General features: G+C 48.5%; 1 protein-coding gene across 1 annotated transcript in view; it reads right to left on the bottom strand.

Moving 5' to 3' along the window:
- The window catches only part of PSD2 (pleckstrin and Sec7 domain containing 2), a 42,127-nt gene that overhangs the window by 5,911 nt on the left and 12,277 nt on the right, over window positions 1-23,939 (bottom strand). Inside the window, exons 4-10 of the mRNA XM_042887189.1 lie at window positions 22,965-23,045; window positions 22,326-22,438; window positions 19,096-19,154; window positions 12,626-12,715; window positions 11,487-11,530; window positions 7,800-7,990; window positions 6,597-6,667 (exon numbers count right to left, since the gene is read on the bottom strand). Of these exons, the coding sequence (XP_042743123.1) occupies window positions 6,597-6,667; window positions 7,800-7,990; window positions 11,487-11,530; window positions 12,626-12,715; window positions 19,096-19,154; window positions 22,326-22,438; window positions 22,965-23,045 (649 nt within the window). The remainder of the gene's footprint in view (window positions 1-6,596; window positions 6,668-7,799; window positions 7,991-11,486; window positions 11,531-12,625; window positions 12,716-19,095; window positions 19,155-22,325; window positions 22,439-22,964; window positions 23,046-23,939) is intronic.

The following is a 23,939-nucleotide window of genomic DNA, read 5'->3' as shown; positions in this document are numbered from 1 at the left end:
GAGGTGCAGCTTCAAGCCCGCAGAGGGCTTCATGGGCACTTGGCAGAACGAGCATGCTTGGTCCGTACTCGGCCTCCCTCGAGTGTGTGTGACACTTTGGCACGTGTGTGTGACACTTTGGCATGCTCTTTCATGTAATTAGTTACACAGACACTCATAAACTGTAATGGTGCTCCCTGTATTCTTGCTGTACTTTCCCCTTCGAAGGATAATTTCACACAACCAGGGAGTACAGAAGTAACTACATGTGTATACATTTATGAACATACAGAAAACAATACTGAAAATCCAGGCATGGCACTTTTTAGGAAAAAGAAGAGTGTAGCCAACCCTGTGCTCTCCCTTTGCTTTCCCAGTGATGGAGATGCAGCTACTTAGAGAAGAAAAAAAAAATCCCTCTCACTCTGCCCCTCACTGGCTCAACATCTGGTCCACTAGTGAGGCAAGATGATGGATGGGTGGATGGATGGATGGTTGGATGGATGGATGGATGGGTGGATGGGTGGATGGGTGGATGGGTGGATGGGTGGATGGGTGGATGGGTGGATGGATGGATGGATGGATGGATGGATGGATGGATGGATGGATGGATGGGTGGATGGGTGGATGGATGGATGGATGGATGGATGGATGGATGGATGGGTGGGTAGATGGGTGGAAGGATGAACAAGTGGATGTGAGAACACCTGACCATAATTAACCTCCCCCAAACACTCAGCTCTGGTTGGTGAGAACTGCAGGTTTGTGCTCCCTGACTCTGACCAGCCTCATGATGTGGTTGTATGGCTGTGCTGCCACACAGAACTGTGGGCAGAACTGCCTTTTTGGATGGCTACTTAATCTGCTGTGAAATGACCGTGTCAGAGCCCAGACCAGGGCAGGGTATCTCTGGAAGGGCCTATCTACAGTGCAAACTTACAGCATTGCGTGATGTTGCCAAGCCCAGCCAGTAAGGATGTTCTTTGGTGCTGGGTCACATTAGTTTCTCCTCTGCAGCTCTTTAGAGCACAAGGGTCCAGCACACCCTAGCCCATGGATGTGCCTCCCCAGAGCCTTGCTCCTGATGGGAAACAGGCTTCTGAAGTCTTTCCCTCCGTTCTTTTCTGGAGCAATCATCCCTACTAGAAGGGTGGCTGCTGTACTGTGCATGATGCTTGGCTTTGTACACAGAAATGCTATGGCACAAAGGGCCCAGAAAAATCTGGCACAGGTTCCTGCCTCAGGTAACTGTCTTTTTGAGGGCGAACCACAAAGAGAAGCCATAGCTCTCCAGCACGGGAAGAAGTGGGTGCTTCAGGCTCCCTGTGTTCCGTGTGACATTCAGAAGGGCTGCACCAAGGACGGTACAGACAATCTTTCTGCAGTGTGCTACTGTAGTGTTACTTGCTTTGGAGCTCCTCAGAAATGCAAGCCACAGCTCTATGTGTAAGTTTGGCAGAGCTGATTGCAGGAGTCACACTGAGGGTTTCAGTAGCAGTGGGCAGTGAGGATTGGGCAGTGAGACGTTAAGGGAAGAAAAACAAATACTTTGACTTAGGAAGACCTGTGTGACCTGATCTAGATGTTCCTGCTCCAGCAGGGGGACTGAACTAGATGATCTTTCAAGGTCCCTTCCAATCTCTGATATTCTGTGATTCTGTGATACGTTAGTTCACCTGTCAGCAAATAGGTGCACGAGGGAGATCATACTACAGAGACACATTCAAGTCTGGATGCTTTTTCAAAGCTGAAACTCCTGGGATCTGAAGAAAAAGAGACTGGGAGTGCCATGATCTCTTATTTCAGGATAAGCTTTCTGAAAACGTGGTATGAGTAGCTGGGCTTAACAGCATGCAACAAGAAACTGCCAGAGCTACAGGCTGGTCTGACTAACGCAGATCTTTACCCTAAACCAGTTGCTGCCTCCACCGACACCAGGCTGATGGGGATCAGTAGATGTGTAATGAAAAGCCAGATCTTTTCTACCACCTGGGCCCACGCAATCTGCATCAGGTTCTTTGCCTTGTGCCTCCCTGCTGGTGGCGAGGTGTGCAGGAGTGCATGGTGCTGCAGGCTCACTTCTGCACAGGCCAGCCATGCCAGGAAGCTCATTTCAATGCCTGTGCTGCAGAGTTCAGCAAGATATGTACTGCTGCTGAGGCAGGGAGATCCGTGTCTGCATTCTCCACAAGCAGCTCCAAGGTTGTGTGATGCCACGTGGTCAGCAGGAGCCTTCACAGTGCCCAGCACTTACACTGCTGTGCAGCCTCCCTGCCAGAATAATTCCACTGCCCTCCAGCAAAGTGGGTGAGTTCTGCTTTGAAGCCTCCAGAGTCTTCTCTGCATCTTACCTCAATATCTTCCTGAGTTTTGATGGAAATGGAAGCTTGTGTTTAAGCAAATGCTGCTGAAGGAATGTCCAAAAAACCTAAGTGTAACATGGTTGCTTCCAATGAAAGAATTCTGGCTTAAATTTCAAAGAAAATCGATATATACTAAAACATAAACAATGTCCTGCCATGTTTGGAGGAACTGCAGGCAATGTTTTCTCCCTGCTGTCATACGCTAGTTTTACTCTCATCTTTTCCAATTATGGTGCTATTTTTCCACATATTTTCAGGCAGAGAGATCAGTGTGGTACCACAGTGCTGTTGAATTTATGCCTTCTGTGTCCTGCATTGTTCATATAAGCACTTGTCATGGGGCAGCAGGCAAGGTGCGATCTGCTCTGCCTGGGGGATGCTGAGTGTCATCCCACCTTCAGAATGCTTTGGGGACATCTTCTGCCGGGACTGAGCCCACGTGTGGGTGTGAGGGATTTCACAGCCCCTCAAAAATCTTTTCATTTGCTTTCAACTTCAGTGCTGATGATGTAGACAGACTCCCCATTCACCTGTCCCTCCTGCTTAAAAGGCTCTGCATGAACATGCACAACCATCCCTTGCCTGGATGTACTTTCTGCTATAGGAGTGCTCCACGATGGCCTTTGTTCAGTCTCTCCACTGCTGCCCCCTCTCATGAGCAGTGAGACACAGCTTGTAGAAGCTTGCTGTTAGTTTTCTTCAAGAAAGGGCATCTCTCTCTTGCACGTGTGTTTGTAGGACACCTGGATGGGTGAAAGCCCACCGTCGATTCTGCTGCCCTGCCATCTGAATGGCAGTGACTGAATATGGGCATGGACCTACAGGGATTTTACCCTACAGCTCGCAAGAGGCTTTCCTCCTTTTCTTCAGCTGGCATGCACCGTATCCAATGAGGAAAGCTAAGCCCTGTTCAGTCTGGCCAGGAAGACGGCACTCCAAGCAAGGCCTGTCTGCATGGAACGTATCTGCAGCCCGGCGCAGCGCTGGGAACTGCCCCATGGTGGGAAGCGCTGGGACCCAGAGCCTTTCCAGTACTTCCACACAAAAAGCACCCTCTGCATTCCTCTCAACACTCTCTACCTGTGCTGATTAAAGGCTATTATCCCCATTTCACAGAGCTGAAGTAAGTTGCCAAAGGCCATAGAGTCAATCAATGCTCACTGTGGATTAGAGTGCAAGAGAGGTGCGCCCTACTCACAAGCCTGCATTTCTTCCTCAAGTCTCTGCTGCATCCCTTTAGGGAATCAAGCAATTGCTTCAGCAGGCTGTGCTAGAACACGCTAACCCAGAAATTAACACTGGTGAGTCAATGACATGCCACATCTTTACATCAGCAAGTTTGTGGATGCTGCCTGAACTGCTTCTAACAGACTGCCTTCTACTCATCCACCACTTCTTGGCCTACCTTATGCCCACTCTCTCGGCATCTTTCTGTTCCCTCCTTCTATGTGTCTATCTCCCCAAGCCCTCTCTTTCACTCTCCCTTCTTCCCACTCTCCTCTCTCTGTGCCTCCCTTCTAGCCAGCTTGTTCCTCAAGACTTACCTGCATTGCCTTCTGAGAGCTTCCTATTGAAGATGAGATCTTTGGTTCAGCATGAGCAAAACGTTGGAAGAGCCTGAACGAAGTCCCATGTGTCTGGAAGCAGGTGAGTTCTCCTCTGTTTTGAAAATGTCTTCTGAGAGAGTTGTGCTTGAGCCAGGTTCTATGTTATGTTTATCTACAGGCATCTTCCACTGAGAGCTTAGGAGTCAAGCACCCAGTTTCCTTCCTGTATTGTGCAACTCTGCAAACTACCCATAGGCAAGAAATTGTACTAGGAATCAACAGTGTGTGTTGAAGTTTACAGCACTCTGTTGTGATTCTAAAAATGCTCTGAAGTTGCAGTGCAAGGACTTAGTCTTTGTGGCCTCATCTTTTTGTCCTCCCTCTGCAAAGCCCAGTGGATACTGTGTCTACAGCCAAACCCAGCCCGGGGAGTCCTTTTAGGAGGTCCATACGCAGTCTAACAGCAGCTCACGAGTAAGAAATCTCTCCTTGCTCAAATTCTTTGCTGAAATTTTCTTCAGATTAATTTTTTATTGTTCCTTATGCGGTTTCCTTGGGACATGTTTTGCTTCTTCAGCCCTTCCTGGTAAAGAAAGCACTCAGTCTTTTAACCATTTTCTCCTGAAGGTCCCCAAGATAAACACATTAGCCTTCTAACAGCCGTTTACCTCTGTGTATCTCATCCTCACTCTCTTTTTAAATGGCAAACTCCTAACACTAACAAAACAAGCTGTGTTAGTGAAGCAGTCTGGACAACCACCGGCCATGTACAGAAAGCAAAAGCCAATCCCCCACGGCACCAGCAGCAATGACACTCTGTCTCATGGCTTCTTCTAGTGTTGTCCTAACAGTCAGAGAATCTTCAGCAAACTAGATTTTGTTCCAGACTGGCAAGAAAATTGTATCCTGACAGTGTATTCCATTCAAAATGTATGCTCCCTCAATAGACTCATCCCAAGAGATACAACCTAAAAGTGATTGGTGAAAAATTACTGAATCCCAGAATCGTAGGTATGGGAAAGGACCTCCGCTGCTCACTGAGTCCAGCTCCCCTGCCGAACCACTTTCCTACAGCAGGTTACACAGGAAAATGTCTAGGTGGGTTTGGAATATATCCAGAGGAGATTCCACCACCTCTGTGAGAAGTTTGTTCTTTTGCTCTGTCTCCCAAAGTAAAGAAGTTCTTTCTCGTGTTTAGACGGAACTTCCTGGGCTTCAGTTTGTGCCTGTTGCCCTTTGTGCCTTGCTGGACAGCACTGAAAAGAGCCTGGCCCCATCCACATGATTCCCACCCTTTAGATATTTATAAACACTGAAAAGATCTCCAAATTCATTTAAATCCAACTACTTCCTGTGATACTGATAGAACAGCAGGTTTGTTGTTTTTTCTCAGAAAAACTGTCAAAAAAATCAAAAGGTGCTTGCAGTTTTGTTCTAGATAAACCCTTGTGTGTAATCCACAGTCAGCATGAGGATCCCTTCACTGGACTCTACACACACCTGCACTAATTCTGGGCCGTAAGAAGAGGGCCACTGACTTGAAGTTGGCCAAGCTTAGAGTGCTGGAAAAAGTTTTGTGCGCTGCAGCTTCCCTCAGCTGCAGGAGAGAGTGACAAGGCTGTTCAAATACCACATAGCAAATTACAATTAGCTGCTGCCAGATTTCCATTGGCTTTGTGACATGTGCCATAGGATCTGGCAAAACACAAGAAACATTGGGGTGTGCTAGGAGCTCTGAGTCATAATTCCGTGCTGCCCTGAGGATCTTTCTGCCTCTTATATAATCCAGTGTTTGTTTATTCTTATTGCTTTGGAGATAATACTGCAATACGTAGGAACATCTACCCACAGGGAGTGCTGTTTCAGCAAGGTGAGTTCAGTGGGTTACTTCACTGCTTTTGCAACTGAAGTAGTTCAGACCTAGTTCAGTGGGTTATGCAGCTTCGTGATGAACACACATTTGGCATCCTTGGCTGGCTCTCACTAACATTCAGGTGAGGCCTTATCCAGGCTCCTTATACATTCCCACAGGAAAGACTACCCATGGGAATCCTCCTAGCATCCTTCAAAGACAGAGAGGTGAATCCCATAGCATGCAGGAATGGTCTTCCATGGTGACTCTGCTTCCCATGAGGACCCGGTCTTTATACTCAAGGTGGCAATGGAACTGGGGAGCTGGAGAAAACTCTATGGAACAGAGTGCAGGAAGTGTCACTTTGCAGCCAATCAAAGACAAAAAGCTTTAAGCAGGGAGATGTTCATATCAGACTCATGAGAGATAATTATGCTCAGATCTATTCCAACAAACAGAACAATAATCAGGACAATATTGGTCTGACAGCCTGCCTCTTCAGTTCCCTGAATTCCATCCTATTGCATCTATTCCATATATGTTCTACTCCTCAGCATCCTCTGCTTACTTACATGTCTTGCTTATACATCTGCACAAGTCCAGCCTCTATATTTCCTCTTTCGTATTTCCTCCTATACGACTCACTTTTAAGGCTGTGAATGGTACCATCAGTGTGAACACCACCATCAAAGATGATGGCATTCTCCAGTTCTATATACCGGTCTGTGGAGGAGTTCTGTTTATGTCCATGCATTACGACATAGATTCACCTCTACTCGCATGTATGGGCTTCCTAAAGAATGACTGCTTTGGAGACAGCATGAAACAGCAAATGGGATAGTCCACCACAGTTACCTTTTGTAAATAAAGGATGGTCCCTTTAAGCACAGCATAGAATTTCTTCCAACCTCTTCTTCCTCTGGGAGCTAAAAAAAATGAAGAATATCTAATTATACACATCTGCTTCTGACAGCACTGCTTGACTTTCACATGTTTTTGCAAAACCAACCCTTTCCTGACCACCAGAGGCTGCATTTATGCCCACATCTCATACACCTCCAAGCTACTGTTTATGAATCGTTTGTCTGCAGGGAGATGTCAGTTTGAGAGACGTGGCTTGGGAGATGAAATCTCTCAGTGAGAACACAAGCAGCTCAAAACCAGAGATGAGCTGGTACAGAGCTACCAGCGGGCATGTACAGGAAGTCTCTGCTCCTCCAAATCCAGGTTCCTGTTCTATGGACAATATGCTTGAGGAGCAGAGACATTCCCTGACTTCTCTGGTTCAGATGAGTTAGGCAGACATACCCTGGCTAAAACAGCTTCTCTCCACTGAGGAGGGAACTTTACCACCCACAGTCTTGATGGACTCAGTGAAAAAAAGCTTGCTGAAAACTGGAGAGGGGTGGAAGATGGGCCTGACTACATCACAAGAGAGCTGGTCCTCCAGGCATGGGCTACTAAGAAAGTGCTGGAAGCAAGGGAGGCCTTTGGTGGCAATCCTCTCTATTCAAGGTTTCAATTGGCTGCAATGAGTGGGGCATCTATATCAGCAAAAGTAGTCATCCAAGATTTAATTTCATTAATCACTGCTCATTAACAGTTCCCAAATATAATTCCATTTAGTTTTCCTGTAATACAGAATACTGACAGCAGAGCTATGAAGCATCTTGTTGCCCAGCAGCCTGCACACATGGCAGCATATAGACAGGACCAAAACTTTGAAGACCAGATTGTCCCCAGAGTCAGCCTGGGGGGACAGATCTTGTGAACTAGCCTTGCCTGTTGCTCAGAGTGTAGGGTTTGGGGTTATGCCCGTGAACAGGATGGAAGACCAGGTCTATCTGTGTGGGACAGGCACTGCTAGTGTCCTTGGCAGTGAGAATGCCTCAAAACACCCTCCTTGCCCTGTGCACTGGTGCTTATGCATCTGGGGGTCTCTTTTGTGTTCCCTGGGAGACAGTGAGAAAATGCCGCTCCGGTGGGAGAGCCAGGGAGAAGGCTAGGGCAAGGCTTTGTGACTGCCTGGGGCACGTCTCCTGTCCCATTAACACATACTTCTCTTCCCATCCATGTCTGCATGGGTTTTGCGCGTGAGGACACCGTGCTTGTAGGTGACTGCATTCAGCGCTTGGGGGATGTCCAGGAAGGGGTTGCTGCTGTCAACAATCCTTGTCACTTTCTTTGCACTGGCTCCAAATTTGTCGTCTACCAGCTCCGAGAGCGATTTCCTCAACTCGTCCTCATCACTTGGAAACAAATTCAAAGAAGACATTGAGTGGAGGACACATGGATTGGGTCACAGTGTGCCCTATCTGCTTTGGTCTTACAGGGAGTTAATTTATTATAAGACTAGCCAAAAAAGAAAAGGAAAGGAGACCCAGGGACTGTAACACACCAAGTGTGCCAATGGTGATGATCTACATAGAACGGGGAGGAGTGTGAGTGACAGGTGACTGTCCCAGAGCTCCCACTGTTAGGTTACTGAAAATGCTAAAGGGTTAAGTGCCTGTCTGAACAGCAGGAGTCCGCAGACACTGCACTGCTGAGCACTCTGTGCCTTTCACAGGGAGAGTCCCCTACTCCCAGCCTCACATTCACAGCTTTGGGAGGTCTTTTGCTGAAGACCAGGTACGACAGGGGTTTATCAGCTTCTCCTTGTGAGACAGTTGCTGGGGCCTCCTAGATACCAAAGGAGGAATGTTTTCTGCATCTCTGAGGCACAAAAGCTCCACAGATATTAGGGAGATGGGGCACTTGGTCAAACAACTACAAACTCTAGAATAGGCTATGCATCCATCTCCATTTGTGGCCGGGAGACTTCAAGAAATGCTGGTGATTTCCATGAAAACCTGTCCTTGCACATCTCCTACTCCTGGATTCTGGACAGCAAGGGTTGGGCAGCTCAGGGAAACACTCAGTGACTCCTCCAAGCTTGCTTCTTCCTATTTGAAGTAAAATTTAAAGTAGCACATAGAAACTAGAACCTGTATGGGAAATGGTATTTCCCCAGCATTCCCAGACATTAAGGAGGACAGCGAACAGGGAGTTTCTGCCTTGTGTCACACACGGTGGCATCTAAATGTCCTGACTAGATTAAATCAGGTTAGATCAGGTTGGGATCAAACCTCAAATGTGCGAGCAAGGACCTGGGGGTCCTGGTGGATGAAAAACGGAACATAAGCCAGCAGTGCTCTCTTGAAGCTTGGAAGGCCAGCGATATCCTGGGCTCCACCAGAAGGGTGGCCAGCAGGGACAAAGAGGTGATTGTCCCTCTCTACTCTCCTCTTGTGAGGCCCCATCTGGAGTACTGTGTCCAGGACTGGAGCCGCCAGTACAAGAAAGACAGAGAGCTGTTGGAGAGGGTCCAGAGGAGCCACAAAGATGAGCAGGGGGCTGAGCATCTCTCCTATGAAGTCAGGCAGAGGGAGCTGGGCTCATTCACCTGGAGAAGAGAAGGCTGTGAGGGGACCTCATTGCAGCCTTCCAGTATTTTAAAGGGGATTATAAACAGGAGGGGAATCAACTTTCTACTCGGGTGGACAGCGATAGGACAGGGGGGAATGGTTTTAAGCTCAAGAAGGGAAGGTTTGGATTGCACAGCTGCACACAGGGTTGTGGACGCCCCGTCCATCCGTGGAGGTGTCAAGGCCAGGTTGGATGGGGCCCTGGGCTGGTATTAAACTTGCAGGTTGGTGGCCCTGCCTGCAGCGGGGGGTTGGAACTCGATGGCCCTCGGGGTTCCTTCCAACCCAAGCCGTTGCGCGATTCTATATCCCACTACCTGGGACGCGAGCGCCTACAGCACATGGCTGGGCGTCGTAGGCAGGGATGCTTCACCGCCCAGACGGCCACAAAGCGGCGGCAGAGGGAGCGAGGCACCGTCGGGCCGGGCGCTGCCGTCCAGCACTATCCTGGCGTCCCGCCGGCAGGCCGGGCCGCTGGCTGAGCGCTGCCCGCAGCGCCCGCTGCAGTCCCGCACGGCGCGGCCGGGCGGAGCGGCGGGGCTCCCTCTGCTGACCGCGGCCGCCCGCCCAGCGGGCCTGCGTCGCCGCTGCGGAGCCGGCTCCGGGGCTCTGCTCGCAGATTCGCCCTAAGATTGTTGTCACAGCGCTACCCGAGCCGGCCTCGCGGGGACACCCCGCCCAGGGGTCCTGTGGGACAAAGTTCTGCCCAGGCATTCAGAGGGAGGGAGAAGCGAGCCGCCTCCAGGCACTTCTCCAGGTGAACGTCGGGCAGTGGATAAAACGGCACAGAAGGTCCCGTTCGGTGCCACCGTGCTATGGAACAAGGCGGTCCTGTGCTGCCCCGTGGCCCCAGGTCTGCCCGGGCTCTCCTCGGGCGGCCGGGCGCTGGGAGCACGCCGCACCTCTGTGCCGGGATCCGGCCGTGCAGGCACACGGCGGCAGCGCAGAAGGGGAAGAAGCCCAGCGGGACGCTGCCCTGGAAGCCGCTGTGAGAGCTGCTCCCAGACCTGTCACCTTTCAGGGCAACGGGACGTGAGTCTGTTCTCTGTGTATGGCCGAAGGGGAACAGATTTATTTCATTTACTATCTTTATTAACGATTTGGTGGAGGAGACAGAGTGCATCTCATCAAGTATGACATAAAAGCGGGTTGTGCAGTTGACACTTGGAGAGCAGGGACACCAGTCAGAGGGATGGGAGCCTCGCTAAATGCAGCACAGAGCGATGCAAAGTACTGCACTGGAGTGGTCCTGCAGAAGGACAGACTGGAACTGACTGGGGAGCAGCTCTGCAGAAAAGGCCCAGGGGTTCCTGGCAAACAGCTGGACAAACATGAGCCAGCAGTACGGCCTGGCAGAACCAGAAGCCAAGAGCACTGTGGGCTGTATGAACAGTAGCACAGGGTGGAGACTAAGAGAAGTGACCACTGCCCTCGACATCATACACAGACACAGCAACCAGTACTCGGCCCCAAATACAGGGAAGGCGTCAACAAGCTGGAGAGCTTAGCACCACCACGATGCCCAGAGGCTGAAGTACTTGGCTCTTGAGAACTGACTATGGGAAGTGGAATTGCTAGAAAAGAGATGGCTTTGGAGGACCTGATCACAACCTGCCAGTACCTGAGGGGGATACTGAGTAGACAGAGCTGGGCTCTTCACTATGGTACATGGCGGGAGGACAAGTGACAACAGATTTCAACTGGATAAGAAGAAAAGTCCCTCTTGGGATAATTAAGCATTGGTTCATGGACCCAGGGGATTCTGTGTGATCACTACTGTTGCAGGTTTTCAAGATCCATCTGGACAAAGTCCTGAGCATCCTGTTCTGAATTCAGCATTGATCCCACTCCGAGAAGATGCTGGACTGCAGACCTCTTGAGGTCCCTTCAAGCCCAAGCCCAATTCTGTAATTATAGAAGGAAGGGTGTAGAAAATAAGGGAGGTTTCAGTGATCTAAATAACCCTATTTCCTGAGCTCTTTGAGCGAAGATCATGCTCTGAAGAACCTGGACAGGGCCTGCACTTTATGGATGTAGCAGTAAATAAAGGGGACATTCCCATTGTTTCCACTGTGCCTATGGACCCTGCACCCACAGACTGCCACCAACCTCTATGTCTGCCTTTCTGTCGAAATGGACCCAGCCTGCCTACATGAGGGACATTGGTGCTAAAGGGCTTGGCAGGAAACGTTCTGGAAACTTCTAGAGCTAAAAACAGGATTTAAGACCTACCAGCTACATTGAAAAATACTCTCTCAAATACTTAACATATACTTACATGGCCCACTCCAGCTTCTCATTCTTGATGGAGTTATACAGTGTCTGCAACAAGAACATGCTATTAGCTGTGTCTCTCATGGAAGACATGCCTGGGTTGTGGAGATCACCTCCTCTACACCCTTATCTGTGTTCTCTGTGTTATCTGTGTTCCTTTCCTTGGAAACCGACCTGGAGAAGTATGTACTAGTGAGCAGGACAGCTGCTGTCCTAATAGACCATTTCCTGTCCATGAGCCACACAAGGGATTGGACTGGACATGTCAGCAGCAGAGAGGTAAGGAGACATCCTTGCTCAGGTGCCCATCTGTGATACTTCTGCCTAATTATAGGTACTGCATCTAGAGAATTCTGGCCTACACAAAGTTGGTAAAAGAAACTGGGGTACATGAAGACACCTTCCAATATCTCAGCTCAGGGGCCCTGAGAAGCAGGAGAGGGACAAATAACTTTGGGGTTCAGTTTTTCCAGTTCTTCCTGTGCACAATTCCAGTGACTCCTCTGATGCACTGGGAAAGAAGAAAAGAACTAGGGAATCAGAATGCAGAAGCGGCCTCAATACACAGGAGGGTGTTAGGGTGAGGATAGTGGGAAAGGTTTTATCTAAAGCTCACTGTGACAGCTCTGATGTGGTTCTGGTCCTTTCAACTTCCTTCAATACTGTAAAATCCAGACCAGGCTGTGGCAGGCGCAGACAGTGGTGGTGGTGTTAAACCACATAAAAAGAGAAAATACAAACTTTGCAGTGTCTGAGCAATCTCCCTTGGTACTCAGCTAGTTGCACTGGAGCAGTACACTTAATTACATGGAATGGAAGGCAGAGAAAAGTATCTATGCCAGATGCTATATTTCTGGGGAGTGTTTTGTTCACTATGTTGGCTGGTGCGTCACAGAACTACCATGGTGGAAAGGGACCCCTGGGATATTCTGAGAGCAGATAAATCCCTGGATAATCTCAATAAAACACCAACAGGGAACAGAGCTCTGATGGCTCCCTGCAAGTTAGCAGAAGGTGTCCATTTAGGCTGCAGTTCTTCTAATAAAGTAAATGCATGATGGAAAATGCTGATTGTCATAGGAGGACTAGGTGGCACTACAATAATAATATCAGCATCCCACTGTCTAACGTGTGTCACATTACCTTCAGCAAATCCTTTGCAAAGTCCTTCCCATCGTTGAGCCCATCCAGGTTTGTAATGAACTGTTGACACGACATCTTTTTGCCAATGTTCTGCAAGGCAAAGAAGCAGCTTATTAAACTTCTGGAAAGTTTTGACTTCAGTGAGACTGTTTTTTAAAGAAATATTTTATATATAGTAGCTCAAAGCTAGAAGGGGGCATTCTGCTCTGACTTTCTGTTGGGCTCTTTGATTTCTTTCCTCATATCCAACAACACTCAAACATTTCAAATTTCTTTTTATAATGATGGAGATAAAACACCTGAAAACAATTCCAGCTCTTGCTCCAAACTCTCTAAGTGATCTTATCTAATCTCTGGCCTCCAGGTAGGCCTTGGTACAGAAACTGTGCCTCAAAACTCAAGACAAGTGCTCAGACTCTTGTAAAGTAGTGGAACTTGGGTGGGCCTCAAAGCCTATAATGTGTGAAAATATGTGAGCATGCAGTATCAACATCTGAAGCACTGGGAAATGACTTGTCTTTGATGGAAACTTATTTTTGGTTGCTGTTACAAAGAGATCTAGTGACCATGTGAACTTGCATGCTATGGTGTGTGAGGGCGATGCCCAGATACTGGGACAATCTCATGACTGAAACATCATCGTCACTCATCACCAACTAATGCCACAGTGGCAATTTGGTGCTGGAGCTGCGAGGTCATCTGGCATCCCTGATATCAGTCTGCAGCACCTGTTTTCCCTTACTCCTCACAATAGCCAGGTGAGTCACTTTCTCATCTTGCAAGGGTTGAGGGGCTGGAGGCAAGTGGCTCTTTTCTTTGCCTTCCCCTGCAACCAGAGCTCTCCAGAGGACTGCGACAGAGGTGTGGAGGAGTGCTGTAGGGTTCAGAAAAAGGAGTCAGATACTACAAAGAAAGGACAGGTGTTTCTAGCATCACATCATATTGCAGCTTCCACACCCTGGAGTGAGTCCCCAGGAACAGACTCTGTGGTGATGTGAGCATGGAGTGCACAGTGCAGTTAGTGAGGTGACATGAGGTACCACCAGTGTTCCTAAGGATCCTGGTACCATCCTGGTGCTTGAATGGGACCTGCATCAAGGTGCTGATAGGGACCTGGGAGGAGGGATAAGAGCAGCTGAGCCAGGACCCCGCTTAGAGATTCGGTGAGAAGAAGGGCCTTGCTGGGAGAGAATAAAGCTGCAGCAGACAACATAGGAGGTGCCATACAGAGAAAAGTGTCTTCTCTGTGCAAGATAATAACCTCTTGAAAGAGACCAACACCAGAAGCCCAGCAGATCTGAGGGATTTCTCCTCAGGAGAAGGCATCAGCAAAGAGCGAGGCCCTGGGGTTAACCTACAGCAGACACACCATACCAGCCACCTGTGACTGCAGGCGTACTCTTCGGCTGTACAGGGAGCTGGTGCTGCCTTCAAGCAGCTCTGCCTGAAACTCTATAATTACGCCTCCTGTTGGTGCCAGCTCCAGATGAACTGGCACCCCGGAGATCAGGGAAAAGAGAAATAAAGTACTGTAATGAATCTGCAGTGCCTGGGGACTGCAGACGGCACAGTGTGGTGCAGCATGAGGATCAGCCATCTCAGTGGCTGTTGCCTAGAACGGGACCCCATAGCTGGCTGCTCCTGCAATCCAGAGCTCTGTGGGGGGTCCAGACACAGGAACATGCAGGGAAGACTGCAGACATGCTGCGTTTCTTCAGCAGGGGAGGGGAAGTTTGTGTACTCGCTGGCTAGTGAACAGGGTAAGTGAGCATGTAAAACCCACAGCAATGAACCTGCAGGATGGAGGAAGGTTGGAAGTGAGGAAGGAATGTTGCCTGAGACCTTGAAGTACCAAACCTGGCTCTTTCTCCTGCATGAGAAGATCTCAGAGCCCATACTGAGATAGCAGCAGCGCTGTGAAAAAGCAGCTAATTGCTGAGCATCCAGGGAAGATGAAATCATACCCTTCCTCTGACAACCAGAAGAGGTGATGAAAAAGCTCCAACAAGGATGTTAACACTGTGAATCAGCTTGTTGGACCAGGCTGTCAAAGCACTGCAGAACCAGGGGCAGGACACAGGCTGCTGTCAGAAGGATTGTACACAGGTTGCTGTGGTGGTTCAGACGCAATACCTCACATCAGCAATATCTTAGCAAATCAGCTTGCTGCTCCGAGGCAGGGGCTGGAGCCAGCTACTCAAATCTATTGCCCTGCAAGTGCTTCCAAGTCAAATCCAGCAGAGCAGAAAAAACAGAAAAGTGCTCCAGGGCCTGTACTTTTCAGCTTCAGTTGATCAATACTTGCAAAGAAACGGTACTGTGATCCCAAGTGTCTCATAATGGACAGCAGCAGCACCAGGAACTGCCTGAGCTTTCACATATTACAGTTGTATTCAGCAAGTATGAGGAATCCCAGGAACAATTCCAGAAGGGGGTACCAGGAGGGCAAAGTGGGCTGCCTTCCTTCCTATGCAGTAGGCCATTCAAGATTCTGCTGAATCCGTCAGCATGACCACCATGTGTTTACATAATCTTCCAGGGAAGCAACTGCACACTTCAGACATCAGTGTTCTGATGTTCTATGTCCCTTGGGCAGGGAGATGTGTTTTTTAATTTCTGGTCAGACAAATAGATGGGGGCATTTTGCTTTTTTTTATGATGGTCACATATGAGCTAAAAAACAAGCCAGCAAAGCTGCTTCATGGTGCCACATAGCCACTATTTTTGATATGTCCTCCTGGCAGAAAAGATTTTATCCCATCTTAACTTGCTCCAGGCCATGCAACAAAGCGTAAGAAATCACTGTGAGGTGATCACTTGGCACTGTGACGTGCTTAGATGGAGGAGTGAGTGAACAGTGGCTAAAATAGATGAGGAGTGACAGAAAGTCAGATGAATGGGTAGGATGGGTAAGGGAGTGGATGGGCAGAGATAGATGGCTGCGGTGGATGGGAATGGACGGATGCAGAGACAACACACATGACAGTGGTTAAGAGCGTATAAGAATGAATTGGGAAAGATGAGGTTGGTCTGATAGTGGGTACACAGGGCTGATTAACACAGTTCAATTCCTATGTTCACAACTGGGATCTTGCTGCTTCTGTGCCACAGCTGACTCATCCAAGACAACTGCAGTGTTCAGGTTGCCTCGTCCAACCTTTGAAAGACACTGGGCTGTAGCTGAGTGTCATTTGGCTCTTGAAAAGTCATGGCATCAGGAGGCTGGGCAGGTATATATGGGTGAGGGAACACTGAGTGCACACTGGGAAAAGCCCCGGGAGGAAGAGCAGCTTGCTGGGGGCCAGAGGCCATGGAGGGTGGCTTTCTGGCCTGCTCCTTACAGCCCTCCCTCTTAAGGTGTTAAAACATTTGAGCTGGAGGCCCTGGGCATCAAACAGCTACGAAGTGGTGAGTGGAGTGCATCTCCTGTGAGCACCCTGCCCTGAGAAGGCCCTGCTTTTTACTTGGGCTTTCTTGGCCTCTCCCAAATACTCATCTGTGAAAAAAGAAGGGGAAGGTAAAGGGCAGGGTAAGGGAAAAGAGGAATAACACAAAAAACAGAAGCTAAACTTATGCTTCAGCATGAGGTGAGGACTGTTGGTCTCACTGGGCTGAAGGATTTGATAGAGAGTCTGTTTCAGGTTGCAGAATCAAAATCGACCTTCTGCAGAAAATGATCCTGCTCTGGGTGCCGATGACTGCTGGACCACACAAAGCTGCTCTGGGCAGAGTGCTGCCACTCTCTAGGTGGCTTCAGCACCTGCTTGTAACTTAAAGCCCTTCAGCTCTCAACGCTCTACTGACACAACAGAATCTGTAGCACCAAATCATAAGGTTGGCTTAAAGGAGAATATCACAGGGTTTGTAAGACTAATAGCAATGGCTGTGGGGTTGGGACCTGCAAAGGATCCCATTTCATGCTTTTTTCAGTGGCCATGAGAGCTGCTGGTTTGCTTTTTGAATGGAAGGCTTGTCACACCACAAGGTGACTCTAGGAGCTAGGCTTTGGCACAGTACTTGGTACTCTTCAACAAAATATAACCTGAATGCTGGTGATGCATAGGTGTTAATTTGTCACTGTCTTTGGGTGGCCAGCTGTTCTGAACAGGGAGAAGGAAGTGCATTAAAAAAGAGACATCCCAAAGCTTTGCATATGAGGGACAAAGATAGAGGAAAAGAGTGCTTTGTTGTGAGATCTCCTGGAGCTCAAATGGCACCAGAGCATGGTACAGAGTTGCAACAACCTGATTTATATTGTAAGGTTTGCAATCCTGCTGGGTTTTAAACAGCAGGAATAATGTAATTCTACAAAAATGGAGCATCTTATTTTAAAGAAGTACATTTCCTGGGCGGTTTGGAAACAGCATCTGAGTGTGCCAGCAGTATTGTTAGCAGTACTAAATCAGAACTCCAGTGTGACCACGTGCAAATCTCATGTTTTAAAGCCAGTCTCGTTACTTTGAGGCTCAGGCTCAGTGTATATCACTGCTGGAATGGAGAAGGAGCCCACTGTGAAGACACTACTGTATACAATCAACCCTTTACCAAAACACCCCCCTTCTCCTAATCCGAGGAATTTCCAACTCTGTGGCAGAGGAAAACACTGAAACAATACAATATTACAACGAGAAATAAAAAAATGAGTGATGTGCAATACCATGACAGCATCTTCAACAAAACAACGGGTGAAAGACAAGTCACACAGCCCCAGGTACCCTGCAGCTTGGGGAGGCTTCTTTGCACAAGGAAAATTTCTTGTGACTCAGATCACCTGCTAATGGGTTGCCGAGGAGTGAAGGACACTGCACAATGACTTAGGAATCCGGACAAACAAAATGCCTTTTTTTTTTATACACAGAAAAAAAACAAGTCAAATGCTAGTGCTTTAAAGCAAAACACTAGAACGACTGCACTTACCACCTGGTAAAGGGTTAAAGAGCAGAAAGAGAGGTTCCAGGAGCAGAAGGAAGAGGGGAAAAAAAAAAAAAGAAAAAAAAAAAAGAGGAGGAGAAGAAATTAATGTTACACAGAAAAAATAAAAAGATTTTTTCAAAGAAAAGCTCAGGCATTTCTATATCTGGTCAAAAGAAAGCTGTATTTTTCCTTGCTTAATTAGCGTGTGATCATTTCTTCTTACCAAACCTATTATCAATGAAAAACGAATGCTTCACAAGTGCACCAGTGGTATCATCACCGTTAGGCACTGGTAATGCCTTTGCATCTATGCCACCACAGATGAGGAGCATCCATGTGGTGCCCTCACCTGTACAGTCTGAGGCTCCCTTTAAAGGTGATTATAAACCAGTCTGCAAATAAATCAACGTTATGTCCTACTGCTACCTTATTAAAAGCATAATGAAGAGAAAATCAGGGCAAGTCTCTGAAGATGCACGATGAATTGTTACCAGCTGGAAGCAGAAGAGGTCTATGGTAATACAGCTTGGAAATCAATGGGGCTGTGGGGCAGAAAAAGGGACTAAATCTAGCATAGGTTTCACATGTGCAGCCTGCAGTAACAAGCCTTCTCCACTCCGTGGCTCCATGCCTAAGTTCTCAGAGGTGAAAGAAGGAGCTGCAGTGAGCTGAGACTCAAGCAGCTCCTCTAGCCCTGGGCACAACCTGCTGCAACACTGTCTGCACCAGAAGGCTGGACAGCAGGAAGGGCAGCAGCCCCTGCAGCCTTCCGCAGCAAGCAGGGCACAGCCTCTGCACTCCCAGCTGCACGTCACGGCCATCCAGCACAACTAGTGAGACCTATGCCCAGGCCCACCTCTCCCTCTGCAGTGACTCTTCCTCCCATTCTGCTCTCTTTGTTACACATTAGCAACAACTCAGCTGACCTTTTAGGAACAAATCCAATCTATGCACAGCTGTGAGAAGATATCTCACAGCCTCTGTGGTTTTCCAGTCGCACCTGTGGGCAGTAAGCTCTGCTTGCCCTGCTCTTTGTCTGATGTGATGCTCTCCAGTTGCTGTCTGCAGTGTCTTGGGGAACATCTGGGAATTACTTCACATTCTGGGAATGAAAGATCAGATCTGGTCCTGTACGAAACTAATGACTCTCTTGCAGCAGTTTTGCAGATGAGGGAAGCCTCGTGTTTCTGCATTAGAAGAAAAAGCAGCACACTTGGAGCTGCTGTTTGCTCCACTGCAGAGACCAGTGCTGAATGACCTCCCCACGAGAGCTTCTGGGGCAGAGCTGATGCATGCAGTAGGTTCTGGGAAGAGAGCTGCATTGCCTGTGCCTATGGAGGATAACTGATGTCAGATGTGCCTCTGGCTTGAGCGTGCAGTAATACTAAGAGAAGGGCTGTCCTAGGGCTACGCCTGGCACCCACAGTCCCTATGGAGCTGGTCAAAGTACTTGCGTCCAATCTATCTCGGTTTTCCAGCAGTACACACTGCACAACGGAAAAGACCTCTACACTCAGAAGGAAAGAAGGAAGGATACATCTCCAAGTGCTACTTACATGGCCATGGAGGTCTGTGTTTAGCAGCATCAGGGCACAGGTGAGTGTATGAACCCCATCTGAAACACACAATAGTCATACAGCTATTTTTGATCCTCTTCTCACTTAGTTTCTGTTTGCTCTATCTCAGCAGCCCATTCATTCTGAAAACAGAGCTAGTTGCTATGTCTTTGGACTTTAAAGAACACTTATTTCTTTCAACTGCATATGGTAGTTAAAAAAAAATCTGTTTTCCCCTCAGACTTTACTTATTTCTTAAATCATCACCAGCAAACAGGTTTGAAATCAGTTTTGTCAGTGGCTCTCTTAATATCTGACCTTTTGCTGAATCCATCTCCTCTTACTCCATCCTCATTTCAAGCCAACAGCATTGCAGAATGGAGCAGAGACCCTGCTGCTTTAAGCTAGTTTCCCTCCACTGACCACAGTCATCACACTGGTTTCCCCTGAAGTCTTTAGCCACCACTTCTGAGCTCAGCAAAAATGATTACTGCAAATGAGTGCCACATTTTTGGGTCTCTTTTTTTTTCCTTCCACTTGAGACAGTGCAGCACCCTCTTCTGTACCAGGCAGCCTGGTGACTTGTTATTTCAAAACCATGCTGAGCCCTTCAGCTGCTCCAGGTCAAGAAACCTGTCTGCTTCCACACCACCTCACAACATGCATGGACCACACAAGGGGGTTGGGGTGCTCCTCCCTGGGCACCTTATGCTCAAGGCCAAGCTCCAAACACTGCCAGCTAAAGGCAACCAAACACGCAGGAGCCCAGGATGAAGGCAGCTGAGCACATGAGCTTGTTCCCTTTCTGGGAAGAATTGTGGTGTGTGAGGAATGAAGGGTTTCTTGTGGGAACATCTCACACCTCTGTTCCAGGTCTGACAATCCCAGGGCTGTGCCATCACAGATGTCCCCTTCAAGAGGGAATCACCTCTTAATAAAGGCACTTCCTCAAATCTACAGAAGCAGTTTCATTCTTGGAACAAAGTGCCTACTTAGAGCATATTCTGGAGCCTCTGTGGAAGATTTTGGGCTGACATCTTTGCTTGGCTTCATTGACTTACTGGGGCAGGTAGATCATGCACTCCATGGCCCCAAGGTGGAGCTGGTGTCCCAAAACCTGCTGCTGGGCTCAATCACATCGACGTCTTTTTACTAGAACAGTGTCTCAGCACAGATGTATAACTCTTCTGGATCTGGGCTGTATCAGAGTAAGAAGGCACTAATAGTCTGTCCAAGACACAAGTGTCTGGGAGAAAAGCCTACCACCCCCCTCAGTGGTCAGTGGCCTCTTCCACCTCTGTTTTCAGTGTCCTGTCAAGCAGGGTGAAGCACTTTTGGTGTCGGCAGTAGTTGTTCTCCATCAGAGGAAGAGTTACTGAATTAGCACGCAGCAGTGTCCCAAATCATCTTAGAGGGCTGCAAGGCCTTCACAATGACCACGTCAGTTCTAGACAAGATTGCCTTGGCTTTATCATGCCTCTATGTCCATGGAGTATCACAGCCACAGGTGTTTCTTTAGATGTCTAGATAACACGTACTGGCTCAGATGTCACTGTGCTGGAACACCCCGTGCCAGTTCATGCTGGACACAACAAGAAGGAACTGCTTTCTGAGGAGAGTGAGCCCTTGCAATAGGTTCCTTAAACCACTGCACATTTAATGCATACTTTTGTAGTGTCCTGCTGAAGGTGTGAACTGTAAGAGCTTTGCTTTCCCCTAGACCTGTCACATACTTATTGTATTGAATTACAAGCGTATTTTTCAAGCCCCATTCACTTCTAGCACTGAGTGCAGCTTTGTTTTGCTCGGGACTTGTATTTGGTCTTCAGGGTGGTACTGCCCAGCCTTGTGACATGTGCCACTATCATCATAAGGCACGCTGTAGCCATGAACATTAACAATGTCATGAGAGTGGTGGCAGTCATGTTTCAGTTCCACTTTTCCTTACTCTGAAGAGTTTTGTATTGTTTGGGGTTATAACATTTTCAAATCAGTCACGGAAGCAGTGACACCTTGACTGAGGGCCATGCAGTTGTTGAGGAGTTCAATCTTCTCAGTTCCTCCTTTTGTTTTTCCTATTAGCAAGTGCTTTTCACACATCATTACAACTGGGATCTAACTTCTGAACACTTGTCATTATTGTGGCTCTGTCACAGCTGCTGACATTGGCAGCTGTGTAAACTTGTGTTGCCACAGCAAAGCTTGCATGCTGTTTGCCTACTCTGCCCTCTCAATGCTCTCCTGTTTATAAGGTATGGGATGGAGCCAGAGGTCTGACTGCCTTGTGCTCCAGCTCAGCCTCTGCTCAAGCAGGAGTGCATGTAATGTGAATGTAAGAAGAATAAAGAAAATCAGTAAGAAGAATAAACAGTGAATGTAAGAAACATGAGGACAAGACGAGGAGGAAGGGTCCCAAGGCCCTTGTCTACAGGTTAGAGATGAATGCAGTAGAGTTGAGGATCACATTTGGGAGAGGTGATGAAGAGAGGTCAAGATTGGCCTACAGCTAAACGTCTACAGGTGGAGAAGCCCTTCCAGGGAAGGTCCTCTTGGGATCAGTATGAGAGAACATCACATGCACATGTAAAGCAAACCTAGGGAAATGAAATAAACCTAGACGTCATCCAGCTAAACTTACACTTTACTCAGCTACCGCAGACAAAAGCAAAGAGGTCATTCTGCTTCAGAGAAGTTTGTGGCAGAATAACTCCAGGGTTTATGTGACACTGGGCAGGGCTACTCCTTGGCAAGGCAGCTCTCAGGCCCAATTGCCACATTCTAAGCTGAAGAGGGTGGAGAAGGAACAGCCAGCAGTTCTGTGATGCTGGTTGAGAGCAGGTCAGCAGCCTGATTTCCACCCATGCCTGGATGCAGGCACTACAGATGCCTGTAAGCAGGTGTGTAGAGATACTCATGCAAATATGACCTTGGGCATGCTCATGTGGAAGGGACCTTGAAGATCACTGAGCTCCAATCTCCCTTGCGTGGGCTGGCCGCCCCCCATCAGCTCAGGCTGTCCAGGGCACCATCCAACCTGGCCTTGAACGCCTCCAGGGATGGGGCATCTACAACATCTCTGGGCAGCAGTGCCAGTGCCTCACTGCCCTCTGAGTAAATAATTTTTTTCCTGATATCCACTCCAAATTTCCCCTCTTTTAGTTTAAAGCCATTCCCCCCCTTGTCCTATCACTGTCAGACTGTGTAAAAAGTCGGTCCCAGGAAAGCAGTACCTTCAGAGGTGCTCTCCTCTGGGTTGCACTGGCAGTATCGCCGGGAGAAGTGAATCAGCACACGCTCCCGCTCCTGTGTTTCTCCCATCAGTGGGAATGCTTTCAAGAATGTCCTGCAAAGAGAAAGTGATACTTAAGATGTCATGGATCAATCTGCTGGAAAGCATCCACACTACAGGGAAAGATAGGAAGGGGGTCCGCATAGCAGCTAGAGAAGCCTCTGTCCTCTCCACAGCCCGCGCCAGGGGCCCTGCAGGTACAGGCCTTGAGGCTGGTCCTGAGCTGTGCAGGGAAACATACTGCCAGCTGAGGTAGGGCGTACCAGGCTCACTGGCATCAGGATGGGTCATCCATCCTAAGGGCAGAAGTTGCTCTCACTTGCTCTGAGTTTGCACAGAATAGGATTCCCAGGAAAGCCGCTCTCCACCGCGGGGAAGCAGGCTGTGGGTGTTCTTAGCAAAGCTCACTTTTGGTGGCAGTACGTTGTGCCAAATGTGACACCAAAGCAAAAATTAAATTATAACCTGTCCCTGCTCCTGCCCATGGACAGTCTCTGTGGAGTCGGGAGGCCCAGAGAAACCCACCTGCTCTGCCCCCTCCAGCCCAGACATATGTGGGGGTGCCAAGAGCCCAGCTCACCTGAGTGCTTTGTCGAGGGTCAAGCCAGTGAAGTCAAAGAAGCTGAGGTACTCCTCTGCTACCAACTTGCTAAATTCATTACTGTAATTAAAGAGGGAGTCATCAGCCTTTTCATCAGAGGAGACACTGTCTAGTCCTACTGCAGTACTCCCATTCTCTACCCCAGGCTGGCTCTCCTCTCACCCTCTCACCACAGCACCTCACACTGTGTCTTTCTGCAATCATACTCTCAGACACCACCTGCCAGATGGATGCCAGCTCCTGGGGTGCTGGATCAGTCAGGGTGCAGGAGTCAGCTGAGCAGCTGAGATTCTGGTCCCACTCTCCCCTGAGTAGTTTGCCAGGGCTGTAGAACACGTGGAGGTTTTGAAGGATGCTTGGGGACTTAGTGCCTTTAAAGCCAGAATGGGTGGTGTTAAATTCCTCTATCTGCACAGCTCAGATACCAAAACTGCAAGTATGATGAATGACTGTTGGCAAGAACATGGAGATGATCTCAATATGATCAGCCTTGCTCATATGTAATTCATTCTCTTTCTCCCACAAAATGAAACGCATACTAAGTGTTGCACATCCAGTCTCACTTCAGGACCATCTACAGGCTGAGCTCAGAGCTCACACTGCCTTTCCAACAGCACTGTTTTATCTTCCACTGTGAGGCAGATGCTGCAAAGCTTCAGGTGGATGCTGTTTGGAAGCACAGCACATAGTGGAGTAACTTCTTCACTTGTCCTGCAGCTTCAAAGCAGGATGATGTGAGAAGCCAAAGATGATCATGTCTGTGATGGAGATGTCAACACATCTTCACCCCTCTGTCAAAGAAACAGCAGAAACAAAGGAAGCCCCAGGCTGCCCTCTGGAATGCTCTTGGCTCTAAGTCTGCAGAAGACCTCATGTGTTGGCTGTACAAGTGCTGGGAAACAGCCACTGTTGTCCCTTCCACAGGTCAAGCCCCACCTCACAAATGTAACCATG

The sequence above is a fragment of the Lagopus leucura genome, unplaced genomic scaffold, assembly GCF_019238085.1.
Source record: "Lagopus leucura isolate 7727_CA_CO unplaced genomic scaffold, USGS_WTPT01 Super-Scaffold_100075, whole genome shotgun sequence".
Taxonomy (NCBI): Eukaryota; Metazoa; Chordata; class Aves; order Galliformes; family Phasianidae; genus Lagopus; species Lagopus leucura.
The sequence above is the reverse complement of the archived record's forward strand: the minus strand, read 5'-3'. Positions and strand labels throughout refer to the sequence as shown.